Here is a 20,644-nt window from a genome sequence, read left to right as displayed (position 1 = left end):
TGACGTCACCAGGAAGCCCCCTTCCAGTAGTAACCATGGTAACACCCCGCCCCCCCCCCCCCCACAGACACCCCCAGGTATGTGTTTTGTTGTCACCTGTTCACACAGTCAATAGACCGACACACGCACCCACACACAAACACAGGATTAAATGTTTAAATGTACATTTTGAAGGATCTTTTTTTTTAGATAACTTACAAATTTTGTTGTCTTTGTACTTTTTAAAAGTGTTTTATTTATTTTATTTGTAATATTTTCTACTTTCTTTCTGTCAACAAAACAAAAGGAAAATTTACAAACCAATCGCAGCCCAACTATTCAACAATATTTTTTCTTTTAAAAAGGACAAATCAAATTACAGAACAACACAAAGGGAGCAAAATCAGTTTCAAATAAATTCAAAAGAACTCAATGTCAAAGGAAAGAATAAGTGAAATAAAAACAAGAAAATTTGTGAAAGTAGCTTCAGGACCACAAGAAAACAGGATGTTTATTTGTTTATTTTTATTTGTTTATACATGACATCATCGGTTTGTTTTGTGCCAAAGCTTTCACTGCAGGTAAACAACTCTCCGCCTTTTTTATTCCCTCCTGACATTAGACCCACCACGGACTCGACCAATCGGGGCGCAGCGGCACTCTGTGGGCGGGGCCTGCAGCTGTGCATTCGGTAAAGCCAACGTGCTAACGTGCTACGATGCTCTTGCCCGTCTTACATGCAAACCGCCACGCTTGCTACGATAAAATTCTTTAAAATGTATAAGAGTTTCTGGCCTTTACGAGCTGCAGTCGTAATCGTGGTATCCATGGTCATCCTGGTAACCATGGTAACCACTCACATTCAGATGCTGGTTCTTCCAGGAGTTATTGATTCTCCCAACCCCGGCGGTTCACTGCAGCTTTAAAACGAAACAGGAAGCTTGAAGCGGACTTACAGGTTACATACCCGATGCTAACGTTAGCATTTAAAGATGCATTTCTGCTCTACGCTATTCTCTACGTTTAGTTAAAATACTTTTTTCGGGGCTAGTCTTTGACTCTTTGCCATGAACTCATTCCGATGTTGGTGGTGGGTTGATCGTCTGCGGCTGACGGGTCACTGAGGAGGCTCCGACTCATTGCTCTTCTTCTTCTGTGGTGGAAGTCTTCCCTACTCTGGTCCAATCACTGGACCGCCACCTCGTCTACCATTACTATGAGTCCAGGTGTGTTCCCGCCCCCCAGTGAGCGTCGGGTCTCCGCTGTTGCTGGTGACATCAGTCGACCGCTAGGACCACCAGAAGCTGCGTGTGCGCAGAGTTCAGCCAATCAGGTGCCGGCGTCTCCCCCCTCTACCGGCGCACTCTGGTGGTCCCACCCCCATTATGAGGAGGTGGCAGCCTGTTTGTTGCGGAAAGTTTCAAAGAAAGCCATCATCCCCTTCCTCACGCCGGTGCTGTTACCCTTCATGGTGGAACTGCCGCCACCGTTGCCATGGTGATGGGATGTGAAGGGAGGGAATGCAGCGCTGTCCATCGAGTTGGCCCGTTTCACCTTCGACGGGTTCGCACGCCACGATTTGGACCTCGGAGGAGGAGTCTGAGCCACCAGACACTTCTGATACTGAACCTGATTGGAGGAGACGAGCGTTAGAAACCAGTCAGCAACAGAGGAGGATCTGATTGGAGGTGCGCTTGTTTTCCTCACCATGCAGGCCGCCTGCACAGCCTCTGACAGCATTCCTGCATCGGGTTCGCACCAGAACACATGACACTCGAACTGCTGCGTGCCGCCGTCCATGATCACAGCAAAGGTATGACTGTCATGGCCGACGCCCAGGAAGGTGAGGAAACGCACCTGACACTCCCATAGCGGCTCATCCCCGTCCTGCAGGGGGCAGACAGGACGGGTTAGAGACAGAGGGGTGGAGGGAGTGGACCAACCCCCCCTCCCCCCTTAGCAAGGCGCCACCTACTTGCCCCCTCCACAGAGACAGAACAGTATCGGTGATGTGGATCACCGTTGGCTCCCAGTCGTCCCGGTCCGTAGAGTTCATGATGCTTTCTATGGCCCGATTCAACACCTCCATACCTGCAGTACACAACACCTGAAGTCAACACCAGGGGGCGCAGAGTAGGTTGATGATGTGAAAAGTGCAAAACAACTTCAATGGGACAAAATGATAATATGTAAATGATGAAACTTAAATTGAGGTCCTGTTCACACACCAATGCTTTCAAGTGAAAACGGAAAACTATCATTGTGTTAGTGTCAGTGTTCGCCTCGAGAAATGCAATGTTTTGAAAATACTCCATGTCCATTTAAATGGGGAAAAGTTTTCTGAAACATTGATACTGCAAATGCACATTGCAGCCGTAGCAAATCCTTCTACACATGCAAAAGAAGCATGCATTCTTAAAAATGTATGTGGTGTGTGCTCTTCCCTCCAGCACCCACTAGTGACCTGGCGTGGAAACAACATTGTTTTCAACATTTCTGAAGTTTCCATGTAAACAGACATCATGATGTGTAAGCAGTCCGGTGGAGGCCGTGGTGCCTTCAGGTGCGTTTGTGTCTCACCCATGGCTCTGGACACCGGCAGGTTTCCAATATATTGAACCTCAAACTTCTGCACCTGCTGCCGCACCGCGTCCAAGAACTCCACTGCAAAAAACAAACAAACAGGCGTTCAGGGCTGAACCAATCAGAGAGCAGGAGGCGTGGGGAGCTGCGGTCACCTTGTCTGGGAAGGTCTTCAGGTGAGATGCTCTCCATGGTGAGCGAACGTGTCGGCCTCATCAGCGTCTTCTCCGACATCATCTGAATCAGAAACAGAGATGTCATCACCACGACAAATGGTGCAAGTTTTATTCCAAAGAACATCATCGATATGAAGCTGCACGACACAACTACACCTGCCAGTCAGCACCCAGGGCTCTGTTGTCATGCGATCTGCAAGCATATCACCCAGCCACTGGTTGGCCATGGAGACCGTACCAGCGATCAATTTTGGTCGCTATGGAATCCATGAATATATTGTTCTTTGATAGTTAGGGAAAACAAAATTTCTTTAATGGGTTGTCATGGAAACCATAAACACATTGCTCATTGAGGGGAATCACAAGACCAAAAGTGTAAGGTATAAATCTTAGTTAATAAATAAAAGTATAATTATTCCCAAATAATTATACTTGTATAAATCTTAGTTAATAAATAAAAGTACAATTATTCACAAATAATCTGTCTCTTCAGCTCTCCCTGAAACATTTATTCAATTAATTTCACATTTTTGTTTTTACAAGGAATGTTTTAGGTTTTTTTTTGTTTATTTCAATTATCATTGAAGTAAAAACTTTTTACTTTTATTCAGGAATTGGAAACTTTCTCTTTCAGATGTCAAAATGTAATGTGTATATTTAAAATGCTATAACTATTAGATAAGCTATAGGAAAAGATGTTAGTTTCAGCATTAGAAATGGCTGGAAGTGTAGGAAAAATGTAGGAAGTAATTTTCTTGTATTTTTGAAGTTTGAAGAAGAAACTGCTTTAAAAAAAAAGGAGGAGGGGGTGAATAGTTGCTGTGCTAATACTGTGCATTGTAGTATTTCTGTTTGTTACTAAACTCTGCCCCCTCACTCAGACATGCTGCTGTCATAATACCTCCCACCACCAGGGGGAGACAGACACCTGAACTGGAGGAGGTGGGTTGGTTCCTGCTGCTCCATATCCGAGGGAGGTGAGTGAAAACTGAGCTGGAGTCTCTGACCTTGGAGCACATCTGGTGAAGCGCCGACGCGATGGCTTTAGCCGGAGCGTCACAGCGAAACACGTGACACTTCAACACACAGCTGTCCTTATCACCCGCGACGAAGGCAAAGTCCCTGAACGCACCACCAACACAAACAGACACACACACACAGTTTCAGGTGAGACGTTCAGTGACAGTTCGTCGTCTTGACAGCTCGCAGTATAAAGGTGAAGCTATTTACCTGTCCCTGCCCGGGTGAGTGTGTGTGGGGAGGGAGGGGGGGAGCAGGGAAGGGGCGTGGCAAAGAAACAGAGAGAGTGACAGCGTTAGTGGAGCGGATAGGTGAGCAAATAAAGGTGATTTGAGCATCTCAGCGTGCAGGGGTGAGTTTCAGCCTAGCTTAGCATAAAGACTGAAAGCGGAGGGAAACATTAATGTCATTCCACTGGCTGCACTCCTATTGGTTCACCTGCCGTTGTTGCACCCCACCCCCCACACACGGATGTTGATGATTGGCTGACAGTGCAGGGGTGTGTGGTCCAAAGGGTCTAATAGGGACAGAGTGTCCTTCTTCAGTACCAGCATCATCTCCCGCCCCTGCAGATAGACAGAACACAGGTCTCAGGTGTTGCAGGTGTAGTGTGGATGTTTGACCTCTGGGGGGCGCTCTAGGTGTCTCACCTCGCCCCAGGCGCCCTGTCGCTCTCTCTGCTCCGGGCTGCTGCAGTGAGACAGCTGCTGAATCACATTACTGACGGCAAGGCTGCTGCGACCAGGAGACAGATCCTCCTCCTCCACCTGGAGCCAGCCCAGAGAGCGCACTGCAAAGCACTGCAGGACGGAGACAAGGACGGGCGGATGGAGAATGGGACAAGAGGGCGGAGACAGAGACAGGCAGGAGGAGACAAGGACGGGCGGATGGAGAATGGGACAAGAGGGCGGAGACAAACATATGGGGACAGACGGGGAGAGCGGGAGAAAGGAGGCCACAGACAGACAGATTAAGTCAGATTAGATCAAAGAGAGAGATTAAAGCAGATTAAATCAACAGAATAAATCCTGAAGCTCCGATTTCACCTCGTTGTTCTGACTCTCATCAACATCAACACTTTCTCACTGGCAGTTGTTGTTGTTGTTGTTTTGGCTGTTGGTTTTGCTAGTGATGATAATGTTGATGATGATGTCATGTGGTTGTGGTTGTGGTGTTTATTGTGATGGTGGTTGTTGTTGTCGGTGGTTGTTGCTGTGGTTGTACTTGATGATGCTGTTCATGATGTTCTGATGTGGTTGTTAATCATGTGGTGGTGGTTGTTATCATCGTTGATATTGCTGGTTCATGTTGGCATGGTTTATTGGGATAGTGGTTGTTGTTGTTGTGGTTCTTAGTGTCAATGCTGTTGATGATGGTCTCATGTGGTTGTTGCTGTCATTGTTGATGTTGATATCATTATTGGTGTGGTGGTGGCTTTGGTCAAGGTCGTTGTTGTTGAGGTTGCTGTGGTTATTGATGTTTCAGTTGTTCATGCGGTTGTGATTGTTCTCGTCTGACCTTGGTGTCGGGGTCTTGGTTGCTGAGGTATTCTTGGTGCCAGGATGCTCTGAAAGAACAAACTGTGAATGAATGAAGTGCTGCATAGAGAGCTGTGACCTTTGACCTGGGCGGTGTTACCTGTTCTCAGGTGGAGCGCCAGATGGCTGGTCGGTACTCTGAGATCCCGACTCCTCCTGCTGAGACACCATACATAAGAAATCTACATAAGTCTGTCCGTCTGTCCATTTGTCCATCCGTCCTCACCGGTGTTTCCAGTGCTGGAGTTGCCCCTGTGGTCCTCGGGTGTTGCCACTGGGTGGTGCCGGTGGGAACATGCCAGTAGTAGGTTCCTGTAGAGTCTTTGATGGTTCTCCAGCCTGACGGAAGGTCCGGGTCCAGGAGCAGGTTCTGATCAGTCCAGATGTTGTCTGCAGAGACAAAAAGAGACACACACTCACACAACTTTCCAGTTGGTGTCACTGGGGATCGAACATGGATCCCCTGAGTTAAAGTCCTCCACCCTCACATAGACTGTGTCCCTCTCTTACCCTCCTGCCTCCCCCACATTGCTGCTGTCCTCAAAACTCACACCACTAGAGGGAGACAAACATCTGGCGCATGGTTTTCACATGAATGTTTTCTTGATTTATTTTATTTGGAACGTTTTTTTAAAGCCTCACAGCTTTTCAGCAAAAGGTATAAAGAGGAAGAAGGAGCATATTGGAGCAAGTAGGTGCAGGACGGCCTTGTTTTCTCCAATGATAAAAACCACTGAGGCAAACACTGCAAAACACTTCCACTTCCTGATGTCGCCTCAAAGCTCCCAGCAGCTCCTGCAGGATGACTGGATGGGCTAATTGGTTGATGCTACTCAGACAAATGAAAGGTGAGATGCTGCTGATGGACATGACTCAGCAGTATCTCACTGCAGCTGAAGGTGACTTTAACCTGCTGACTCACACAAATGAGTCACAACAACACATTGACACAGCTCTCTCTGTGTGTGTGTGTGTGTGTGTGTGTGTGTGTGTGTGTGTGTGTGTGTGTGTGTGTGTGTGTGTGTGTGTGTGTGTGTGTGTGTGTGTGTGTGTGTTGTGCATCAGATTGGATGACCCAGGGACTCCACCATCTGCTTGTACCTTCGTCCTGATGAAGGATGTTTCTGCTCTTGTTGACCTTGACCCAGGTGAGTGTGTGTTGCCGGTCAAACTACACAACCAGGGAGTGGACCCACTGTGATGTTCAGCGTGTTAAACAGTACAAACATTCATGAAAAACAAGCCCTGATGGACAGTCACAGAACTACATGCATCCTGTCAGACAGAGCAGAGGGAAACACTACGTTCATCCTGTCAACCATTCTATAGGACAGAGCTGATGGAAATGCGAAGTGATCCTGTCAGACAGTACTGAGGGAACACAGACTGCTCTTGTCAGAGTTGAGGTAAACATTGAGTTCCTAATGTCAGACACAGCTGAGGGAACGCAGATTGATCCTGTCAGACAAAACTGAGATAAACACTGAGTTCGACCTGTCAAACAGGACGGAGGGAAACACTGGGTGCTTCCGAATAGACCCTCCTGTCTCTTTTCCTATCCACTTTTCCGAAAACCCGTGGATGGCGTCACAGGGTTAAGGAAAGGTGCTAGGAGACTTTCTAAAAGAGTAAGGAAAAGGCAATCATGTTGATTTGACAATCCAACCGTTCTTCCACTAGGTGACGTAATAATCTGACGGTGGTAAAGGTTATTGACGTGACCCGTGGTAAAAAAAAATAAAATACAAATTTTCGAAAATGGACTACAAAATGCATTTCTACCACTTTCCCCTGGGAATCTAACCACTGATATAATCTCAAATATCACAAAGTTTGAATTGAAATCAAAGGAAAAGAGGCTGCCTGGTGGATAAATAACCAATCAAACTGCACAAGAAGTTTACTTTACTCCATTTTGCAACATCCACATTACATTCATAGTTGGGATATAGTTTTAGATTATTTAAAGTTGTTCAAGGCAGATTATTGCTTTGGTAACTTTCTTTTCAGTCATCGTGAGTTTGCCTGAACGCTCAGATGAGCGGGTCCCTTAAATGTTGTCGCCGCAAGGAATTGTGGGGCAGCATGATCTGGTCTCCTTTGGTAAAGGATGCATCAGTGTTTCCTCGGCTAAAGGAGGTTCTAAAGGAAGCATTGAGCCTCCTTTCCTTCGCTTGTAGAGAATTTGAACGTTCCTTTTCATGGCCGCCACTTAAACACTTCTGGAGGTTAAGGAAAAGTGGATAGGAAAGGAGATAGGAGGGACTATTGGGACGCACCGACTGTGTCAGACCGAGCTGAATGAAATACAGTTCACCTGTCAGACATAAATGAGGGAAATACAGTAAACGTGTAAGAGAAGCTGAACAGAAAGTGAATAATGAATGAGGCTGAGTGAGAAAATGCTGAGTCATGTGATTCACAAAGTGGAACAGGAAGTGGATCAATATCCAGCATCACATTCATTGATTCTTTTTTCCAAAATTAAAAAACAGAGCAGGCTTGTCACAACATCCGATTTTTAATTCTGATATAAAACACAGTAAGTCTCTAAAGTCTTAAAAACTACACATTGAAAACAACAGATGTAAGTGTTTGAATTGTGATTACTGTAGATTGTAATTCATGAAGTGCCAATATACTCACTGATATGGAAACGTTATTGAAAAGGTTCCGAATGCTAACAGGATGTATGTTGAGACCTCCTAACATTAACTTAAAGCTAATGCTCTGAAGTCACTGTTCTCATCCTTACAGCTTAATGCTCAAACCAGGGAAAGAAACAGGATGTAGACATTGATTATTATCGAGCCATTGTTTATTTTTTACATGATTAACGTGATGTTAACTCAGGTGCAGTCGTAGTTTCAGGTTAACAGAATAACTACAGTGATGTTATGGCCCGCGTACAAAACAATGTTTAAAGTGAAGATTCTATTTTTGCATATTTGAGAAGGCAATGTTTTGAAAATGACGTCAGTTTGCACGGAAATGACACAAAGGCTGAAGCTATGTAGTTTAGCACGCCGGGCCACGACTTGGAGCCTCTGGTTGTTTTTGTACTGAAACCACACACAACAAAGAACACCACAATATAAACATTAACAATGGGAGCGCATGGACATCCGTATGGACAGATGATGAATTTGGATTGTTATTATGGTGACTATCGACTATAAAAACTATAATGTTGACGAGGAGTCACGACACTCTGGAGGAAAACATTGTTGTTATTGTCCATCTACTGAGCATGTGCAGAAGCACCATTATTATGGCCGTGGTGTGCATGTGAAGTACCTGCAGTTCAGAAAAGTTGCATTTTTTCCCCTGTTACATGAAGATGGAGTCGGTCCATTTTCAAAAAGTTCCACCTTGAGAGCTGCTTTCAAAAGGTTGCTTTTTCAGTGGCTCTAGGCACCGTTGTCGTGTCAACAGACGCCCAAAACACAACAAAAGTTTTCTACGTTTTCACTTGTGCAAACGGAGCCTTCCATTGTATCGTTAATGCAAACGTAAATGAAATCATTCCTACTTGTTAAACGGGTTTCAATTCATTCCTCAAAGAAAACACGAAAGATGAAGAAACGATAAAAGGTTTTTAACATTACGCTAACAGACCCTTTCAGTTCTGTGTGAAGAATCGAGGTCAAACATGCGAACGTGTCCCAGCTGCCAGTAGCAAACACACAACACGCAAACAACTGGAAACACTCTGTGTGTGTGTGTGTGTGTGTGTGTGTGTGTGTGTGTGTGTGTGTGTGTGTGTGTGTGTGTGTGTGTGTGTGTGTGTGTGTGTGTGTGTGTGTGTGTGTGTGTGTGTGTGTGTGTGTGTGTTTCTTACCATCATAGTTGACTATAATGATAGCCAACATGTAATCCTTCCCCATCATGGCTCCGCCCTCCAACAGCTGATCTCACACACACACACACACACACACACACACACACACACACACACACACACACACACACACACACAGGTTCAGGCCCTGTGGACGTTACAGCCTCCTCTCGCTTTGTGTGTGGTTGTCTCTCGTCTGTCTCTCACACACCATCAGTCGCCTCTTCTTCTTCTTCTTTGTCTTCTTCTTCTTCTTCTTCTTCTTTGTGTCTTTCTTTTATTCGTGTCCGGATGGTTCCTCTCCTCCTCTCCTCCTCTCCTCTCTGCCTGATGAAGGATGCTGTTTGTCTCCTCCTCCTGCTGATCTCATCACTCCCCTCCCTCTCCGCCTCGCTCGCTCTTCACTCCAAAAAATGTCCACACACAGAATCGTTTTGAGCACGCTGAAAGAAGTGAGAGAACAGATCAGGAAGACTGGGAGTCCTCTGGTCCTCCTTAAAGGTAACAGGGCACAAACTGGCATGGACGGTTCTGATGTCCTCTAGTGTTTCTCTGTTTCTATTGGACACATTCTGACTTCCATGTGAGTGGAGGTCATGTGGAGGTTTGTTGTCTGCCAGATTATTCGTCCACTTCAACTGGAGTTTCATCCAAACTGTCTTCCAGACACACTTTGTAGTCCCACAACGCCTCACTGGACCCTTTACACGGGGACTGAAGATGCTGAACTGCAAAGATTGAGGAGATTTGATGTCACAGCTGTAAAAATTCAAAAGTGAGTTTGTACTTGAAGTTGTACAAAAGTTGCTGATGTTGAACGCATTCACACATTATTGACAGAATCTTTATTCGGGACCGAGCCCGGAAGGCCAGGATCCTATTGTATTTGTAATGTTTTCTTTTTATTATTGTCATGTGTCCCCGGCGAGCTCAGTTGGTAGAGCATGAGACTCATGAGCTCTAGGTAGTGGGTTTGTGTCCCATGTCCCGTGGGCTCACCACCTGCAGGAAAGGTTCTTAATTGGTGCAATGAGATCTGGGTGATGGTGCTCAGACTGCCACACCTGCGACCCGAAAAAGAATAAGTGGGAGAAAATGGATGGATATTATCATTATACTTACATGCCATTGGGCCTGAATTTGACCCCCTAAACATGCTCAAAAACCCACCAAATTTGGCTCAAGACTGAAGAAATATGTAAGAAAATGTTCAAATCTGCTCTCCAGCGCCACCTAGTAACACTAAAACAGCCATCACAGCCCGCATGAATGTGATAGAGAGATCAAACCAAAACTCACTTGTTTGTCTCATAAAGACCTAAAAAACAATGATGTGCAGACTTAAAGTTGTTTTTAAAGATAATCACACAGTTTTCAAGTGGAAACAAATCCACAAGGAAAAAAAAGAATGAAATCAAGAAAAATGTGGGAAAGTTCAATGTTAAGTTTTTTTTATAGTAAAACTTCACTTAAAATTTTAATTTTAATTAAAGATACATCAGCTTGCCATCCTTAATAAGAGAACAAGGAAAATTTGAATTTTAATAAAGTTTGTTCAGTGAAGTTGGCGTTCTCTTTTGAAGGTAGCCTCAGAAAATAATAAACCAGATCAACCTACAGCCAATTAAAAATAGAGACGTCTTCAGTCTGAATTTGATCACTCTTCTTCTTTTTCGTTCCCAGGTGCTGACGTCATGACGTCGTGCGCGTTGACGTCACTTCGCTCTTTAAGCTGAACAACACGCATAGGCTCAAGCGTTTCCTCAGCAGTTTCCTTCAATAACATCAGTCAGTGATTTCAGCCTGCTCCTTAAGCCGAGTAGCGACCTTTAGCCGTCAGCTTAGCTTTACCGGCTGAGGCTGAAACTGCTGCTGTTGGACCCGAAATGGAGGAGCTGTACGTGAAACCCGGTGAGTGACAGCAGCTAACTGCTAATAAGCGCCACGTCCGGCCATGAACTCCATTCAAATAACGTCAAAGTTAAATCTAAGCAGAGTACCGGGCATTAATCAGTTCCGTTTATAAGATGGTAAAATGACTCCTCGATGTAATTTAGTATAGTTGTTCATTCGGCTTCAATGTGACTTATCAATCTGTCATAATTTAGGCAGTTAATGAGTTTTAGTTCGTTTCCTGCAAGACAAACAGCAGCCATGTTATTGTGTTGACGTGACACACAGTGACGTCACATCCACTGAATGGTTCGCAACATGCGGGGATGGTCACCTGTGAGGGGCGCTAGAGAGCTGCAGAGGGGCCGCAGCATGAGAACTAAGGGTCAGGGCCATGCTTTGTTTCTGGAAAGATTAGATTTTAATTGTGTGTACTTTAAATTTAACAGTAAGAATAATCTCAGCGCTAACTGGTGGCTACATATTAGCATTGAGGTGACGCAAAACTTGGATTTATTGATGATCTGAATTTTTTTTTCTGTATCTAGTTAATCGTGATGGTTTTCGTAATTTTGATTATGATATTCAAAGAACATATTATCTCAGAATTTGTAGGTGACATTAAAACAATATCAATTAATGTCACCAGCTGTAGCTTGTAAAGAAAGACCTACCAGACGTTTCATATTGGAGAGTAAAAATTGTTTTCACTTTTTTAAATTAAATATCATATTAACAACATTATTGAGCATGCCAGGGGTATACCAATAATAATATAAAATATTGATTAAATAAAAAGAAAAACACACACACTTGCTTACAGTTGAAATGTAACCAAAATAGTCTGTTTTCATTGGTTTCTTATTTTGAAGTACATGAATTTAGCTGCCATATCGTATCAGCTCATGACAATCGTGTTCAAAGTCGATTTTGGTGTTTGACCATTTCTTCTCGTGGATATGGAATTTACCTAAAAATCAGAGCAGTTGAACAACAAAAACAAATGATGGATTGTTTCAGGTTCCATTCCACAGAAGGAAGAGGAGTATTCAATATACAATTTAAATCTCTAAAGTTTGCTTTACTGAGTATATTTGGTGTAATATTTAATAATATACCTCTTCAACTTCATTAATAAGACAAAATGTATCCCCAATCAACACATTTTCTTCCATTCAATTTCCTAGTATAGAGGGTCCTAAAGAAATTTGCTGAGGTTACAGTGCCATTTAGCATGAGATTTCTTGTGTATTTTTTGGAGCAGTTATGCTTGGCAATATCAATTTCTCCAAGGAATCATTAATACCAAAAGGATCAGTCATGTGTGTTTCATTCATAGATCCTAGGAAGAGAATGCAGTGGATCCTCGGTATAGCATCTAAGACCACTGCATTCTCTTTTGGCTTAACAGGAAAACTGAAATGAGAGAAAAATTCATCATACTTCAATAACTGTCCCTCAGCACTTACTGCATAAGTTGTTTTACTTGTTTCCGATATCAACGTAATTCACGGATCGGAAAAATTTCCGATCCAACCTGCGAAGATTTCTGATCCATGAAGCCTCGTCTGCTTCACTGTTACTAAAATGACTCCACAGTGTTTCCCTGCTGCTGCTCTGCTCGCTGGCTGCAAACTGTGGACTGGATTTCCTGAAGGGAGGCGGGTCTCAATGAGACGAGGAGGAATGAGTCAGGAAATCCATTCCACAGTTTGCAGTCAGCGAGCAAGCGAGGGAAGTAGCACTGTGCTATCCTACTGTTCATGACAACATGTTGCTGTTTGGACGGATTTTACACTGAAAACACCACAAAGCAACGCGGCAACGTGGATGTTAGCAAAGCCGTTGTACAGCGAGGCGGTTGCTTTGTCACCAGACGTCACCGTTTTAAAACTCCAGCTCGCCGAGGAGAACGGCGCTGACCGCGGCATCAAAACAATGAACAGCAGCCCCCCCGCTGGAGCAGTCGATTCACACCTCCAAGAAGCTGCGTCCTACTCCGCGCTAAACTCCCTGAAAATAGTCCCAATCATTCGTGTTGTTCGAGCTGGAAACATTCTGTTTGTGCTGCGTTGCTAAATCATTTCCTCAGGGATTAATAAAGTGATACTGAGGTTCTAAAGATAGAACTAGTTTATTATGAGGTGATGACGTCACACAGACCCCCACATTGTCCAAATGGAACAAAAATAGTTTGTACTGCTTCATTTTCTGACCTTACACTAACCTCAAGTTGTCTTTTGAGAGAATACATGTATACATTAGTACAATTCATACTTTACTGTAGAGAGGAGTTTATTACAGCCTCATATAAAGTCAACAGTAATGATAATAATAATAATAATAATAATTAATAATAATATTAAAGCAAACAGAGATCTGCTATCAGAATCGTATCGGCAGATATACAAATTTAAGTATCGGGATCAGATCGGAAGTGAAAACACGTGTACCGGTGCTTCCCTACTGCAGTGTAGATGAGCAAACTGCTCAAAATCCTTAATGTCCAGCCCTGCATTCGTATAGTGACCAAGCCTGGGTTTACTGCTTTGATCAGCACAATGGAGAAGTGGTTGGCTTGTTGTGATGAACGCTTACAAGACTGCAAGTCACAGTATTTAGTAAGTTTACAACTGTAATTGAAGTAAAGATAAATAAACTGTCTTTCCTATTAATACATGCTTCATTTGACTTTCTCTTAACATAAACCTAGCCTATAAGAAAGAACAATTTATGTATAATGAATCTGATATTGTTTATTATAATACATTGATTTATTGCTTGTTTGTTGAAAAGTACATGAGAAGAGGACCTTGAAAAGATAATCGCATATTAAATCACAATATTGAGGAAAAAAATTGCAATTAGATTATTTTCCAAAACCGTTCAGCCCTATTATCTACACAGTTTTTGTTAGACGAAATAAACTTTTTATACTAGATACTCTTATTATTCCATATGTAACGAGCAGTAGGTAAAAAATTGTGCTTCTGTATCATTTTCCAGGCCAGCAGAGCTTGCTTATGAAAGTTTGCTAAACTCACAGGCAACTTTTCAGTCAAATAATCACATTTTAGCAAAAACTTCAGACCTCCAATCGGGATAAAGATGATTTTAGGAAACATATTCCAGCAGTTGTCTTCTTCCTTAATTAAGTTAGTCAACCATTTAACTTTGAAAGTCTTATTAGAGTGTAAACTGTTTGTGATCCCAAGGTAACCAGGACCGAGGCTGGAATGACCCCCCTCAGTTCTCCTACGACCTGCAGAGGGCCCGCGGACCCCCCAGGAACCTCCTGAACAAGAGAGCAGCTCCGCCAACAACAGCAGGTACAACCACGCCTGAGAGAGACGCTGTCCTGACACCGACAACTAATAAACCACAAAACAAGAGGGATTAAAGACGATGATGCGCAAGACACAGTAACTATAAGACAATAAAAACCACAAATATGAGTTTAAAAGGAGAAAATGAATAAAATACACAAAAATTGGAACACAATTTTTGAAATGTCAGAATGGTAAAGACTTGATTGAATTCTACAGCCTTCAGCCTGTTTTTGATTGGTCTGCAGGTGCTTCAGTCCCCCCCACAGTTCCTCCCTCCTCCAACCCACTGGCCCCGCCCCCATGCGGCATGGCCCCGCCTCCTCTGCAGCCAGGTGAGCAGCACAGTATCTGCATGTGTGTTTTTAATGACTGACACAGTGAATATGTCATCACAGTGCATCCTGACCTCCTCCCAGCTCCGCCCACCCCTGTGGCCACGCCCCCTCCTCACCCAAAGATGGGACAGCGAGAACCGGACAGCGGCCAATCAGAGGGCCAGCCTGACGTGGAGGCGGTGGTGTCAGTCCTGAAGGGAGCGCTGGCCGCCTGCAGGCAGTCGGTCAGAGTGAGTGTGAACCCTCCACAGCAGCAGCAGGGGGCGCCATTGCTCCGCAGCCACTGACCCGCCTCTCACATCTCCACAGGAGCAGGTGTGCAACGACGTGGACAAGAGGCTCCGCCTCCTGGAGGACAGCTGGAGGGCGGGGAGACTCAGCCTGCCTGTGCAGAGACGAATGGACGCCCTCGCTCTCGGTAATCTGTCTCACTGTGCATCTGTTGCATTGTCTTACCTGTCCTCCTGTCTCACTGCTCTCCTCTGTCTCACCCATCTGTCTCAGAGCTGCAGGCGGGTCGCTGGGACTCGGCTGACGAGCTCCATCGCTCCCTGATGGTCGATCATGTGACCGAAGTCAGCCAATGGATGGTCGGCGTCAAACGACTGATCGCTGAGACTCGAAACCTGAGTCCAGAACTACTGGAAGCTTTTCACCATCAACCAGAACCACAGTCCGCGGATCCGGTCCAGGACTCTGCGGATCCGGTCCAGGGCTCTGCGGATCCGGTCCAGGGCTCGGCGGATCCGGTCCAGGGCTCGGCGGATCCGGTCCAGGACTCTGTGTCCCAGTCCTGATTTGAAGCCAGTTTGTGTCTGCAGATGAAACCCTGTGGTGATGGGTTGGGGGGGAGGGGGATCTTCAGACTCTGGAGGTCTGGATGTTTGGACTGGGACTCATGAATCAGGAAGTTCTTTCCTTGGTCCTGATGGTCCCCGTCATGCATGTTCTGGTTCTGTTCCTGGTCATGTGAGGAGCTTTGTGACGACACCTACAGAAACATCTGGAACGTGCAGGACAGGGCTCCTGGAGGTCCCGGGCTCCTGGAGGTCTGGGGCTCCTGGAGGTCTGGGGCTCCTGGAGGTTTGGGGCTGGAGAAGCCTTGTGACTCCGGGAGTCTCTGGACTCCAGACGTGAAACAGACTTTTGGACTGGGATTGATGGACTTCTCAAACCAAGACCCTCTAAACAGTCTGACCCTGGACACTACAGGTCTTGGACTTTGGACTCCGATTGAGTTTGAACATGAAACTCTGTTGAGTCGCTACAAAGAAATCTAAAAACATATATATATATTTTCAAACGTTTATATTCTGCAGTGATTCGACGTGGGCCTGAAGCACGGGTCTGTTGAAAGCCACAAGTCCAATAGAATATTTGAATATTTCCAAATATCGAATTTAACAATTACTATTTGAATTTCTTTCTCCAGCTCGTCCTTCACACTCGCATGACGCGTGTTGAATGAAGTTTTCGTTAAATAAGAACGACGGTTCCACTTTTCATCAAGAAACGGTGAAATATCAAGAACCAATGACATTTAATCTCACAATAAACAACCTGGCCAGGATTTTATATTTCCCTGCAGCCAACAGAATGCTGATGGATTATGTGATGACAATAAAAAGTCATGTGGTAAAAAGTTCCGTTTCCTGTTGCTCATTTAAAAATCTATTCGTTGCCCTGTTTGTTGAGCTCGAGTAGATGAAATGTGAGTTGTGAGCTCAGTAAAACTTAAGATGAAGTGTTTTCAGTATAGGCTATACTACTTTAATAGTTTTGTTTTACATTTGAAAATAAATGACAATGAGGTTGTAATTTGAATAAGAATATAGAGGAAGATTGACAGAGTTTACACGGATTAATGAGTCCAGAGGGGCTCAAACCTTCCATCACGGCCATGAAGGAACCAGCAGGGGGCAGCAGAGGACAGGACACACACACTGTAATACAGTGAAAAGTACACAGTACAGACTTCATTCCTACATCATGTCAGTGAAGGATTAACTCTTTAAGATTGTAAACACACTAAGGCAGCATCACAGTGGGTCAGAGTCCTCAGGTTCAGACTCTAAAATGACGGGGAAAGTAAAAGGAGTAAAGCTCAACCGATAAATCAGGTTCTGTTCAGTTAAATTCCGTTGTTTGTCCTCCTGTTTGTTTAAAAATGCATTTTCATTTCCTGTTCATGTGTGTAAACGGTACCTTCAAACCAATTTTAGCCAGAACACATATCCAACTATACTTCTGTATAAACCCAGTAAATCAATAGAATACTGCCTTAAACATGTGTGGCCACTTCAAACCGGTTTGATACCGTTCTAAAACCATTTAAACCTGTTTGAACCAGTCAACAACCAAGTCTGGGGAAATAAGATAAAGCAATACTGAGTCTACTTCAGCCAGTCTGAAAGAGTGACACTAGTTTAAACCACATTCAACTGGTTGATCAAGTTGAATCAGTGTTAACATGTCTAAACCACAGTGTAAACTGGTTCTGAACCAGTACGAACCAGTTTGAATGATTGTCAAACAGGCTGAAACCATGTAAACCAGTATAAACCAGTTTGAATCATCTTTAAAGATCTCCGAAAAAAAACAAGCCTTCATAATTCATTGCAAACTCAATCTGAGGAAACGGTTCAGAAACTTGGCTCCAAATATGGAGGAAAATACTCCCGTCCTTCTTCACCTCCTCCTCCTCCTCCTCCTCCTCCTCCTCCTCATCGTGCTCTCCGGGGATGAAGAGGAGGAGGAATCTGGAAAAGAGGAAGCCAAGCAGAAAAAATGAGTGACAGAGAGAAGAAGCTCTTCCCTACGGAGAACAACAGCTAAAAATAGACTGAACAGAGTAGAAGAAGAAACCTGAAGACTATTTCTATCAATCACTGACCAATCAGATCAATCAATCTGTCCTTGTCCTGTCGGATCTCAGTTCTGCATTTGATATCATTGATCATAACATCTGACTACAAAGACTGGGACGTATCACCAAACTGAGGCAGGTTAATGGTGGCGTTCCACAGGGTTCTGTTTTAGGACCCAAACGTTTCACATTCTAAATGCCTCCTGTAGGGAATCATATCCATTAACCTCCGTTGCTATGGAGATGGAGATGAAACACAAATCTATTTATCTATGAACGTTTATATGGTCTAAATCTCCACACCTGCCTCTGCTGCACAGGTGAATATAAACCCATTCAATCAGCCATCACCATGGTAACACCCATGTGACAAGCCATAAGTGACATCAGCAAAGCGCATAAACAAAAACGTTGCAGGGTACGGCACCTATATAGTACTACTAGTAACATTGGATGGTATTACTTTGATGTCCAGTACCACTGTGAGGAAGTTAATTTTGACCCAGGACTGATCTTCAACTCCACATTAAACAGGACTGCCTCTTTTCACCTGTAATGTCTCTAAAATGTGGAACATTTGACTCAGAGTGGCGTTATTAAATTGTTCCGTGGAATCGTTTCGCCCCCGAGGTGACTATTGTTATTCTCTATTATGAGGTTGTCTGAATAAATCTTTAAAAAGTCTCCAGCTAATTCACAATGCTGCAGCAGGAGTTCTGACAGGAGTCACATCACTCCAGTTATTTGCTTCTCTTCATTGGCTTCCTGTGAAATCTACAATAGAATTTAAATGAAAGTGAACATACGAAGCTCTTAACGACCAGTTTCCACATCTTAAAGAGCCGTCAGTCCCATATTACTCAGCAGAACACCTCATCCTCAGAGTGCTGCTTACTGGAGGTTCCTAGGTTTTCTAAAAGTAGAATGGGAGGTAGAGCTTTCAGCTCGTGTGGAACCAGCTCCCAGTTTCAGGTATGGAGGCTGATACCTTCTTTACTTTTAAGGTTGGGCTTACAACCTTTCTGATAAATAAATCTTACAGTTTGGGGCGCATTCAGGCCACATTAGAACATTTTCTATTCCAGCTGCTGGAGGTTTGGACTGCTGGAAGAACTCTACTGCACCGAGCTGCTTTCCTCTCACTCTACATGCAGTGACTTTTTAACTATTAGTCTCTCTAGACTACAAATATTAACAGAACTAACATCATTATTGGTAATAGTAACATCAGCATAAGGAAGATTGACATTAGAGTTAGTGATAATTCCATTAGTATTGGTATTTCAAACAGTATTAGTTATAATAACATTAGTATAAGTAGTTTGTTTTTATTCATTCATTCATTCATTTATTTCCTAAACATGTAAAAAAAACAGAGAAAGAGACAAAGAGAAGCAAACTGATTCAAAAAAGATGATTATCCAAAGATCACTCGACACACATTCCAAATATTTCAATGTATTTACTTTACATGTCTATCAGTATTCTATCCATCCATCCGTCCATCCATCTTCTCCCTCTTATCCGGGGTGTCAGTCTGAGCACCGTCACCCGGGTCATGTTGCACCGATTAAGAACCTTCCTGCAGGTGGAGAGCCCTCTGGAAGGTGGCGCCCGGCGTGGGACATGAACCCTCTTACCTTGAGGTTGTGAGTCTCATGCTCTACCAACTGAGCTGGCCGGGGGCCTTTCTATCAGTATTACTCTTACAAATCATGTTATTATCATTAGTATTACCTGGATTAAAATTAGTATTAGTACTATTACCACATAAGCAGTTAAAATCATTACTTTCACCAGTACTGTATTACTATTATGAATTGTGATAGAAGCACTGGTAATAATAATATAATATTACCATGGGTATTAGTAGTTTTCACAATAGTACAATAACTATTACCATAATTGTTAATAATATCTTTGGCATTAGTAATATTTTTATTTTAGCATTGACAGTATTAATATAGTGTGATTATCATCATTCACATTAGTAAATAACTTTGGTGTCAACATCATTAGAGAGCAGCAACATTACTATGACTAATATTAACATTAGTATTATTATTATTTTTATTATTAACAGTACTGCAGTTTCTGGAGCTGATGGTTTCCTGAGTTTGAGCTCAGACGGGGGATGCAGTTACCATGGAGACGGTGCCTGTGTGTGTGTGTGTGTGTGTGTGTGTGTGTGTGTGTGTGTGTGTGTGTGTGTGTGTGTGTGTGTGTGTGTGTGTGTGTGTGTGTGTGTGTGTGTGTGTGTGTGTGTGTGTGTGTGTGTGTGGCTCAGAGCCAGCCTGTGATTGGCTGTGGGAGCAGTGGGTGGGCGGGTCTCTCTCGCACTCTCTCTCTCTCTCTCTCTCTCTCTCTCTCTCTCTCTCTCTCTCTCTCTCTCTCTCTCTCTCTCTCTCTCTCTCTCTCTTTCTCTCTCTCTCAGTGTCTCGGATGAGGACAGAGAAACGAAGAGTCGCAGATCTTCTTCACTGTTCTCTCCATCCTCCCTCCATCTTCCTCCTCCTCCTCTTCCTCCTTCGTCCAAACTCTCTGCTGCTGCTGCTTCTTCTTCTTCTCCTCCGTTCCTCTGACAGACACACACACACAGCTCCAACTCTCGGCTTTCTTCATCACCACCACCACCACCACCACCATCATCCTCCTCCTCAGAGGACCACCGGGAGCCCCCTGACCCCTCGCCCCACCGGGTCACCATGGCAACGGTCATCTGCACTCGCTTTACCGAAGAGTATCAGCTGTATGAGGAGCTGGGCAAGTGAGTCTTCATCCCCCTCATCCTCCTCTTCCTCCTCAGCTCTACTAAGTGCTGCAATCTTTTTTTTTTTGTCTTTGATTCATATTTAATTATTTTACTTTCATATATTATTGATCACAGTTTATTTTGGAAATAGTTCAGTAACAAACTCTCATTATTCAATGAATCACTTTTTGAAACTATCAACATTTCTATACATTCTTTTCTAATATTTAGTTTTCAAGATTTATCTGTATTCATATGAGTATAGTTTTCATGAATGAATTACTTATAAATTTACATTTATTCAATATATAATCACGTATGACTTGTAATTT

The 20,644-nt window shown here is 43.8% G+C and overlaps 3 protein-coding genes across 4 annotated transcripts in view; 2 read left to right on the top strand and 1 right to left on the bottom strand.

Moving 5' to 3' along the window:
* Positions 1-453: 453 nt before the first annotated feature.
* apbb3 (amyloid beta (A4) precursor protein-binding, family B, member 3) lies at positions 454-9,496 on the bottom strand. The gene is made up of 13 exons (XM_080483574.1): positions 9,349-9,496; positions 9,138-9,204; positions 5,523-5,686; positions 5,397-5,455; positions 5,277-5,325; positions 4,409-4,558; positions 4,197-4,324; positions 3,746-3,860; positions 2,718-2,799; positions 2,560-2,643; positions 1,955-2,070; positions 1,687-1,866; positions 454-1,608 (listed from the first exon to the last, which is right to left on the bottom strand). The coding sequence occupies exons 1-13, from the start codon at positions 9,349-9,351 to the stop codon at positions 1,363-1,365; spliced, it is 1,443 nt and encodes a 480-aa protein (XP_080339700.1). The 5' UTR covers positions 9,352-9,496; the 3' UTR covers positions 454-1,362.
* Positions 9,497-10,820: 1,324 nt separating this feature from the next.
* On the top strand, positions 10,821-16,337 carry sra1 (steroid receptor RNA activator 1). 2 transcript variants are annotated; one of them, XM_080483579.1, is made up of 6 exons: positions 10,821-11,048; positions 14,246-14,359; positions 14,605-14,691; positions 14,776-14,924; positions 15,004-15,112; positions 15,199-16,337. In XM_080483579.1, exons 1-6 carry the CDS (start codon positions 11,024-11,026, stop codon positions 15,489-15,491), a joined length of 777 nt encoding a protein of 258 aa, XP_080339705.1. In that variant the 5' UTR covers positions 10,821-11,023; the 3' UTR covers positions 15,492-16,337. The 2 variants fall into 2 exon arrangements, with proteins under 2 accessions (XP_080339705.1, XP_080339704.1); XM_080483578.1 differs by having other exon boundaries at positions 10,849-11,048; positions 14,755-14,924.
* Positions 16,338-20,265: 3,928 nt separating this feature from the next.
* camk2a (calcium/calmodulin-dependent protein kinase II alpha) overlaps positions 20,266-20,644 on the top strand; it is a gene marked incomplete at its 5' end in the record, with an annotated part of 18,525 nt that continues 18,146 nt past the window's right edge. Inside the window, one exon of the mRNA XM_080483576.1 lies at positions 20,266-20,327. Within this exon, the coding sequence (XP_080339702.1) occupies positions 20,266-20,327 (62 nt within the window). The remainder of the gene's footprint in view (positions 20,328-20,644) is intronic.

Source organism: Lipophrys pholis, assembly GCF_963383615.2.
Source record: "Lipophrys pholis genome assembly, chromosome: 16".
Taxonomy (NCBI): Eukaryota; Metazoa; Chordata; class Actinopteri; order Blenniiformes; family Blenniidae; genus Lipophrys; species Lipophrys pholis.
This window is presented reverse-complemented; position numbering and strand designations above follow the sequence as displayed.

Coding starts and splice junctions, on each gene's coding strand:
- apbb3 (XM_080483574.1), bottom strand. Junction 3,861..4,196: donor GTGGGGTGCAACAACGGCAG/GTGAACCAATAG, acceptor TGGTGCGTTCAG/GGACTTTGCCTTCGTCGCGG. Junction 2,800..3,745: donor TTCACCAGATGTGCTCCAAG/GTCAGAGACTCC, acceptor TTTCTGATTCAG/ATGATGTCGGAGAAGACGCT.
- sra1 (XM_080483578.1), top strand. CDS start 11,024: ATGGAGGAGCTGTACGTGAAACCCG. Junction 11,049..14,245: donor GGAGCTGTACGTGAAACCCG/GTGAGTGACAGC, acceptor TGTGATCCCAAG/GTAACCAGGACCGAGGCTGG. Junction 14,692..14,754: donor CCCGCCTCCTCTGCAGCCAG/GTGAGCAGCACA, acceptor ATGTCATCACAG/TGCATCCTGACCTCCTCCCA.